General features: G+C 57.1%; 1 protein-coding gene across 2 annotated transcripts; it reads left to right on the top strand.

Annotated features, from left to right (window-relative positions):
• The first annotated feature begins 291 nt into the window (after positions 1–291).
• PPP1R1A (protein phosphatase 1 regulatory inhibitor subunit 1A) lies at positions 292–8,072 on the top strand. Of its 2 annotated transcripts, none has more exons than XM_082666353.1 (7): positions 292–622; positions 4,148–4,208; positions 5,216–5,253; positions 5,618–5,651; positions 6,244–6,399; positions 7,291–7,397; positions 7,945–8,072. In XM_082666353.1, exons 1-7 carry the CDS (start codon positions 539–541, stop codon positions 7,948–7,950), a joined length of 486 nt encoding a protein of 161 aa, XP_082522479.1. In that variant the 5' UTR covers positions 292–538; the 3' UTR covers positions 7,951–8,072. The 2 variants fall into 2 exon arrangements, with proteins under 2 accessions (XP_082522479.1, XP_082522480.1); XM_082666354.1 differs by having other exon boundaries at positions 324–622; positions 5,588–5,651.
• Positions 8,073–8,963: the final 891 nt, after the last annotated feature.

Here is an 8,963-nt window from a genome sequence, read left to right as displayed (position 1 = left end):
TTCTTTCTTTTCTCTATGAGGCGACCCCTTTAAGATCAGAAAGGAAATCTTCCTCTAGCGTTTGCAGCCTCCTCTCTGGCAGCGCCCCTCCACATTCCCAGCCCCTCAATTCTGCCCCAGCCTGGAGAAGTTCATCGTGGCCACTCCCCACCTCCACTCCCCGCCCAGAACTCTAAGGATCCCCGCATACCCATCCGGTTTGTGTCCACTGCGACCGGGACCCAGGTTCGCCCGCCAGCGGGGCGGTGACCCCCGCCAGCCGGCGGCGCAGCCACCACGGGGTTAAGGCTCCGGGCGTGGGGAAGGGGAGGGGGCCGGGAGGGGCGGGTGCCGAGCCAATCGGCGGCCGCGGAGTCCCCGGGGCCGCGAGCCGGGAGCGCTGAGCCGGGAGCCGAGAGCCAAGCGCGCCCGGCTGGGGCCGGGCCGGAGCGGAGCGAAGAGGGAGCGCTCCCGTCCCAGCCCCGAGTCCGCCGCCTGCCCGCCCGCCGCCGCCGCCGCCGCCGCCGCCGCCGCCGGCCCAGCGGCCGCCGCCCCAGTCATGGAGCAAGACCACAGCCCCCGGAAGATCCAGTTCACCGTCCCGCTGCTAGAGCCGCACCTTGACCCCGAGGCGGCGGAGCAGGTGCGGAGCGGGGCGGGGCGGCAGGGAACTCGCCCCACAGAGGACGAGGGACCCCTGGACTGTGCGATCCGAGACCCCCGCTCAGTCCTCCCTTGGCGGTGCGCCCCTGCGAGCGCCGGCGCGCTGTTTGCGGGGGGTGGGGGTCTTCTCTCCCCTCCCCCACCGTGGAAACCCCATCTCCCCATCTGTGCTTCTTCGAGACGGACTGAAGGACGAGAGCCTGCCCTCGAAGCCGGTCCCCGCGAGAGTCGCTCCCTGCTTTCCCAGCCCTGGGGGAGGGGGCTTGCCTGAGGACACGACCCCTCCCCCCTTCGCCAGTCTTTCATCCCCCACCCAGTCAACACCCTGCCAGAGTTTCTGAGCTCGGAAGGGGCGCCCAAAGGTGTCGGAGGGCCTAAGGGAGAGGGCAGGTAATGGAGGGAGTTGAAAGAGGAGAAAGAGCCCCCCCAGCTCTTAATTGGGGGCGACCCTGCCGGACCCCAGAGGGTGAGGACAAGAAGGGCTGAGGAAAACTGCGAGGGCTGGGGCTTGGGGGAGAGGAGTGGTCGTGTCTGCAGGCTGACTCCGCGCTCTTCAGGTCTGGACACTGGGTCCTTATTCCCATCTCCTGCCCTTTGGATCGGTTATGGGGCGGGGTGGGGGGGCGGCGGGAAGGGGAGGGCATGGAGAGAATGGCCCTGGGGAGCGCGGAACGAGCGCTTTCTCGGGGCTGGGGTCCTAGCTGGGCGTGGGCAAGAGAGAAGCACTGTGCTGGGCTGGGCTCAAGGGGTGGGAGTCCAGGGCCCTGGCCCAGCCTCCGGGCCTGGCCTATTTTTAGCTCCGAGCAGCCTGGCAGAGGCGGCAGTGTATGAGACTGTGTGAGCAAGTGTGTGTATCAGGGAGAGTGAGCCTGTGCGTGGAGACGGTGACCACCCGCGGTCGCTACTACCACCCATTTGCCAAATATTTGCTCGTTTGCTCGTTGCTCCATCTCTTTTCGGGTTCTCTATCCATTTGCCTAGACATCCCTGTTCCTAAAGACTATCCATTGCCCACAAGGTCACTTCTCTGTTTCCCCCAACCGGCTGCCAGGGCTCTGGCTGGGCCTCCCCACCTGAGAAAACTCTGACCTCTTGGGATGGGCTGGAGAGAGTGTTCTTTCTGCTGCTCCAGCTGTTTGGTGGAATAAGGTCTGATGTGAAGGGAAAGGTTGGGTACACACGCTCTCCCTATAACGTTAGCTTCCCAAAGTGTGGGGAGGGGTTAGGGACCTGTGTCTCCATCCTCTCCCTGGCCTGTGGGGGGAGCCGGATCTCCAGACCTCTAAGGTGTGACAGTAGGAGGGAGGGTGGTGGGACTGCAAACCTCCTGAGGATGAGGAGGGTGGAGAGCCAGGGGCATGGGGAGCGTCTCCTTGGGGTCAGGGAAAAGGCTATTATGCCTAGAGGCAGGGGGCCGGCTAAGATAACCTCAGACCCAGGGAAAAGGGCCCAGGAGTGTGAGCTACGGGCTCAGGGGTGAGGTTCCAAGCAGAAATGCCTTCCACTGGCACAGCCAGTGCTCACTGCCTGACGCCTGCCTCTGTTTGGCGTTAGATGTGGCAGGTGTAGGTGTGTGTTGGGGGATGGCAGGCCAGCTGGCCCAGGGTTCTGGGGAGCAGGGGAGGAGAATGAGGCAGTGCTATAGAGCCAGAGGGAAAAAGAGCTGGGACTTCAGCCTGCTTTTCTCTCGTCTTCAGAAATCTGTGTCTGCTCAGCCTGAAATTCTACCTGCAGTCTAACTTCAACCCCCCTTGCCGTGTTACCCAAGTGTGTAGGCAAAAAGTTCCAGGCTTGGCAGGAACACCTAACCCAGAGTGACATGAGAGGGCGGCAGGGGTTGGAAACTCTGAGTTATGGAGCACAGAGTGGCAGGGGATGGAGGGGTGCCCGCAGCTACCAGGTCCTTGGCATAACTGGTTTGGAAAGAAATCAGAGGCAAAGGCACCAAGTGTCCTTGAGAACTAGGATTTGTGATCGGGGCATGGAAAATAGGAGACCGCCTACTCATTTGCTAGTAGTTCAGGTGCCTGGGAGGTACTTCAGGAAGTCTAACTTTACTCCCTCCTCCTGTAGGACATCAAAATCCTCAAGGACTCTGAGTGCTTAGAAATCTTGTCCAAGGCAAGGACATTGGTTAAGGGACCTGTCCAAGATCACAGAGCCCTGCTGCCCTCTCAGAGGTCCTTTCTGTCAAACTTGCAGACTCCTTCTCAGGCTCCCAACCCCCATTAATCCCCACCCCCACCGCACCCTCTCCCTCTCTCAGCTCCCCTCCCCCAGGGCAGGAAAGAAATAGAGAGGAGTCCTGTCTCAGGAGAAGGATGGCCTCACCCCACATGCACGGAGCACACTTGCCCACCTGCTGGCCCCCAGCACGTTTGCACCAGGAATAGCCAGCGACGGACTCACAGATAATGTCTATGCTGTGCGTGCTTGTATGCACACACAAACACACACACAGAACTGCCAGGGACCTTGAAATGCCACCAGAAACAGATGCTGCTGGATTCTCCTAAGAAAACAGTCCCTACCCCAACCTACCCCCATTCTATGTACCCATTTCTTCTTTGAGGTGTCCTTCTCTCAGATTAACCCTGCCCCCCGCTAGGGCTGATACCCACTTTCTGCCCTGGAGGGAGCCGCAGGGACTCCAACCCCACGGTACCCTTCACTTTCAAGCCTCCAGAGAAACGGAAAAAACTACGTGTCCCAAGAGTCCTTGGACTGACTTCAACAACAGTCAACTTTATTGGCAGCAAGACAAAAGAACAGAGGCAGGGAAAGGGGGCTCAGAGGCCCAGCAGGGAATCCGCTCTTATCTGTTACTTCCTTAGAATCGGACCCCAGAGCCCAGGATAAGATTTTTCAGTTTAGCTTTAGTCCCTGACCAGGGTCCCGCCTCACGCTTCTCCTCATATTATATTTACCATGCCAAGGATTTCTCTAGGCCGTATTTCCTGACAAATCAGAAAGGCAGTGTGTACAAGGATAGGGAGGAGATGAGGGAGGGAGGGGCATGGGCCAAGTGAAGGCACGTTCAGACCCACCTTCTCTGTGCTGTCCTCCCAGGCTGGGTGGGGATCGAGGGACGCTCTCCGCCGGTGCTGGCCCACCACAGGTTTATGTCCATTTGGGGAGTGGTCTGGGAGACTAAGGGGAAAGTTTTGTGCCCTCTCGGGTTATTTCTGACCATTGATCCAGGATGGACGGAAGGACAGCAGGCCAGAAATCGATGCATTAGCGCAGATATAGCTGCTGAGATGGAGAGCTGGGACCAGGACCCGGGGAGATGCGGAGACAGAAAGGGGGTTGGGGAAAGCAGGGAGTGGAGGTGGTCTTCTGGGTCCCCAGGGCAGAGGGATGGGCCCAAGAACGTCCACCCGGAGAGCGTGGGTTCAGTGTAACGTGGCACTTTTGGAGGTGTGCTAAGTGGGCGGCCTGGATTATGTTACCGAGTGTGCGCGGGGCTGCGATGCTTCCACGTGTACTTGACCTCTTCCCTCAGATCCGGAGGCGCCGCCCCACCCCTGCCACCCTCGTGCTGACCAGTGACCAGTCATCCCCAGGTAACCCCAGGATGGGTCGCTGAAGGGAGTAGGGGCTGCTGAAGACAGCTGGGTCCCAGTGAGAGAAGGTGGGTGCTAGACAGGAGGGCACATCTGAGGAGCCCGCGGTCTCCTCAGTCCTGGAGGCAGGGAAGCAGTGGCTGGGTTAGCAGTGGGATTTCCTCCGCTTTGGAAAGACAGAGCAGTGCTAGGAAGCGGGGGAGACAACCTGGTTCCTAAGCCCCCCAGGAGTTGGGGTGGTCAACAGAGTGTTGGTTGCTGTGGCAACAGCCTTCCAGGTTTCTCCAGCAACTGAGAGGCTGCTGCCCCCACTGCCAGAGGCGGTGACAGCTGTGAGGGGGAGGGACCAACGCCATCAGCTATTCTCATGGCCCCCAGAGGGGAAGGGGAAGGTTAGAAACAGCTCAGGGAGCAGCTGGCATTCTGGTCACCAGTGTCTCCATCAAGGTCTGGGGAGAGAACAAGGTCTCAGAGAATGTCAGGGGCGCTGGCGAGAGAGTGGAAGAGAGGTAGTGACGCTAATAAGCCGGACTGGAATTCAGGATACCTGAGTCTCCAACTTCCTCCAACTACTAAAAAAGACTGTCCTGGGCCCTGCACACGATAAGTTTGCTGTTCTCTATCCGGTGTTCCCTCCTAGGCATGTTTCAGTTCTGGATCGGGGGTGGGGGGCTGATTGGAAGGAGACAGGGAGGAAAAGGACAAAAGGACCACAAAGCCTGCCTTCAAGAACCTCCAGGTCTGAGGCAAGGATGTAGATGCAGACTGACCACAGAGGCAAGGACAGGACTAGAAGCAGGAGGAGGTAACGCCAGCCAGCAGAGCAGGAGGGAGCTGGAGGGAAGAGGCTGGGGACAGCCACAGTCAGGGCCAGCTTCCTAGGGACAGATGTGAGGGACGGATCAGGAAGGAGGTGATGGCAGAGGCTCCTCCCCTTGGGAAGTCAGTCTGCGGGACCCCCTGGGTTTCCCATCCTCATCACTTTCTCCTTTCCCTCCTTCCCTCAGAGGTGGATGAAGACCGGGTCCCCAACCCGCATCTCAAGGTGAGCTGGCCCCTCCCGCTCAGCCCAGCACAGAGAACCCCCAGACCCATTAGAAGATTATTCCTCAACCCCCCCTCTTAGGACCTTTTGTCTCCCTCTTTCTTGTACCCCCCCCAAAATGTTCTTGAGTGGATGTACACACATGGTCCTCTACGTTCTCCCATACACGGTCTCCTTGCTCACCATCATAGGGGTGGGGGCCGAGGAAGCAGGAGTTTTCTTCCCCCACTTGCTGAAGCCCACACCTACCCCCAGTCTCCAGTCCCACAGCATGGCACGGCAGGGAGGAGGGCGAGAAGGGCGGACGCCCACCTGTGCTCTGTGCCCTTCACAGTCCACTTTGTCCATGTCTCCACGGCAACAGAAGAAGGTGATGAGGACCACACCCACAATGAAAGGTTCGGAAGACTCTTCCCCGCTATGCCTGACGCTGAGCAGTGGCCAGGATGACCCATTTGGAAGGAATCCTTGGGAAGTCATTACGTCTGCCTTTATTAAAGGAGAGTTGTTGCTGGACCGCCCGGGGCTGCATTCCAGCTCTGCCACCCACTAGCTGGGTGGCCTTGGAGAACCTGCTTAACCTACAGGGGCCCTGAATACTACCTCACTTTGGCAGTTAAATAAAGTATGTGAACTCACCCGGCATAGTGCACAGCACAGAGGAGGTACTCAAATATTTCTTGAATCTAAATTGAGTCTTTTCTCCTGACCCCAAAGGAGACCAGGTATCCCAGCAAATCAGGAGGATCTTTTGATCTTAAAGGCTCTTCCTTTCCCCTCCCTTACCTTTGAAAAAAGTACATTTTATTGCCTAACATTAGTCCCTCCTTATTGTACAGCAGATGTCCCTCCTTGTTCAATCTCAGACAGGAAAGTCAAACCACACGGGCAGTGTGTGCTGGCCCTCTAGTGGGGCTGTCACATCTGAGGGTCCATGGAGGAGGCTGGGCAGTCACGTCCAATGCTCTCTCCCTTTCTGTTTGCCCTCAGAGCTCCAGATGATGGTCGAACATCACCTGGGGCAACAGCAGGAGGGAGAGGAGCCTGAAGGAGCCGCCGAGAGCACAGGGACACGGGAGTCCTGCCCACCTGGGATCGGAGACACAGCAGCGGAGTCGTGGCTGGGCACCTCTGGGAAAACACACAGTACGTTCAGGCTGGGGAGGGACCAACCCCGGGCGAGGCCAGCCTTCCCCGTTGTAGGGAGGGGCCTAGCAGTAGCCAGAAACTGTCTTGAGAGTATGGAACTTTGCATGGACAGCGTGTGTTTGCATCTCTTCATCTTTCTTTACTGAATGACACCATCCCCTTCCAACTTGGACTTCAGAGCTCCCTATTGTATCGGGGGAGCCCGGCGGCATGGGGGCAGCCTTCACAGGCTGGAATCCTGGCTCTGCCACTTTATCAGCCCAGAGGTCTTCAGCAGCTTAACCTCAATCAGTAGAGTGATAATGATGGCGCCTATCGCATTGGGTTGTGTGTGAAACTTCAGTGAGACTGGTCCTTGGCCCAGCAGAGAACACAAAGTATGCAAGCAATGGAACCTGCCGGTCCACGAGTCCTTATCCCAGGTGTGGGCCGGAAGGCAGAATGTTTCCAGTTTTATGAAGGTGACACGGTCTATACACCATATGTTCCATAACACCCCAGCAGAGCCCCCTGTAATCGAACACGTGAAGATTTCTGCAGGGAAATGCGTGGTCACACGAAGTGGGATAAACAGGCTATCAAACGCTCATCTCTGTTCAGGTCAGGTTTAGCCACACTTGGAGATCATACCCCAAATTTTAAGCTTTTTTTTAGAGGGTTTTTTTTTTTTTTCGATTTCCGATTGCAGATTTTTTAAAAAATAGTGAACCTAAGTAGTCATTGTGACCAGAGAAAACCCTGTTGGTCTTGCCCCGTTGCCTTCCACTTGGTCTTGGGCTCCTCTCAGGGCTTGTTGAAGTATGGGCTAGGGTGAGTAGAAGCAGCTGCCTCTCTGCAAGGCCTCGTGAATACTACCTGTCCCTCCCACCACCTGTTCTTCCTCCTCAGAGCCTGCAGAATCCATCCCTAACACTCAGGAGAGGGGCAGTGAGAAACCCAGCACAGAGGAACCCTCAACCCATAGACCACCATTGGATTCCAAGGGAGCCAGTTCGGTAAGACCCCAGGGCTGGGCTGCCCAGTCTGCAGGAGAGCAGGCTGTGTGGGGAGGGTGAGGGCTAAGATCTGGAGTCAAGGAAAAGGGGGACAAAGGACCAGCTTCAGTCACTGAAAAGCTGTCGTCTGTGGCCAGAGGATTTGCATCTCCCCGGAAGGACAGACAAAGAGAAACGGGATAACAGTGCAGCAGGAGGCAGTGAGGTTAGACTCTGTCTGAGGATTTCTGGCTCCTGGAATGGGTGATGGAAGTAGACCATGGATTTTCTGATAAAAGGCATTTGGAACCCAAAGGGAGATCCTCACCTGTCCAGGCTGGTGAGCAGTGGTCCTGCCTGGAGTGGACACACGGATGAAATAACCCTGTGAGCTCTGATTCTACAGTCTCCCCTTCCCTTTGTAGACTGGACACGGGGCCAGGGACTGGAGTCAGACATGAGAAGTTAGATGCCTAACGGGATGGTTGGGCACACCAGCAGGGGAGGGGACAATAGGACCTCAGGCCTCTCACTCACTTTCTCTCTCTACCTGCTTCCCCTGCAACAGGTCTGAGAGTGAAGGAGGTATCTTGGAATCAAGACTGCAGTTGGGAATGCACGGACACTGGATTTGTTTATTTCTTCACTTTTGGGGAAAATCTCTTGTTTTTAAAAGTGATAAATTTAGTGTTAAGTCCTTGGTATTCTCCTTCTTTCCCAACTTGGAGAATCTTTTCTCCCTCCCGTCTTGTCCTGCCCTCTCTATAGCCCCCCTCCCTCTTGCCCAGCTGCCTCCAGGCAGGAGGAAATAAGGAAGCTGGGCAGGAGCCTTGAGAAGGGAGGAGTTTTTCCCCAGCCTTGCCCCGACTTGCTGGGGAAAGAGAGCTGAGGGTCAGATAGGTAGGAGGACTGATTTCCGGGGTACCAAGAAGGAAGGATGGCCCCAGGCTCTCTTCATATTGAGGAAAAGATACAACCACCTGGCAGGGCTGCCCTGAGGCCTTGGAGCCCTAAGGCCCGTATGGCTGCGACGCTGCTGTGGGCACCATCTGCTGAACAAAGCTGGGAACTGCACCCTGGCACTTGGCCCATGGGAAAGAGGCGGGGCGTTGCGTCGATGCCTCCCTGCCTGCCCTCCAAGCCTCAGTGATCCCCAAGCTTCAGGATGTGTTCCCTCTCCAGCTGTGCGGAGACCACCACCCAGACTCCAACCTGTTAGCCAAGCTAGATTGAGGACACAGTGGCTATTCACGAAGAGGCCCTTGCTGGGAACTGGAAAGGTCACCTCTCCCCCTTGTCCAAGACACCAAGGGGCCAGGGTAAACGACGAAAGCTGAGAAGTGAAGAACCTTCCTCAGACCCCACAGCCAGGCCTCTCCTGTCTACTGCTTTTGATTTTTCCGGGCAGTGGAGAGAGGAGAGGAGAGGAGGGGAGATTCACCCCTCTTTACTGAAGAAGTAGTGCGATGGAGAGAAAAAAGAACTTCAGAAGTGTAAGGTCCCCTTCTGCCACCCTTGCTGTGCACCTCAGGCAAGACCTCACCTCTCTGGGCCTCCATATATAACAGGATGAACACCGCACCAGGG

Source organism: Grampus griseus (assembly GCF_964374135.1).
Source record: "Grampus griseus genome assembly, chromosome: 11".
Lineage (NCBI taxonomy): Eukaryota > Metazoa > Chordata > Mammalia > Artiodactyla > Delphinidae > Grampus > Grampus griseus.
The sequence above is the reverse complement of the archived record's forward strand: the minus strand, read 5'-3'. Positions and strand labels throughout refer to the sequence as shown.

What these genes read in the sequence shown, in the direction of transcription:
- PPP1R1A (XM_082666354.1), top strand. Translation starts at nt 539, where the DNA reads ATGGAGCAAGACCACAGCCCCCGGAAGATCCAGTTCACCGTCCCGCTG. An exon ending in CAGTGACCAGTCATCCCCAG is followed by an intron (nt 4,209 to 5,215) that starts GTAACCCCAGGA and finishes TCCTTCCCTCAG; the next exon opens with AGGTGGATGAAGACCGGGTC. An exon ending in CACCTCTGGGAAAACACACA is followed by an intron (nt 6,400 to 7,290) that starts GTACGTTCAGGC and finishes CTTCCTCCTCAG; the next exon opens with AGCCTGCAGAATCCATCCCT.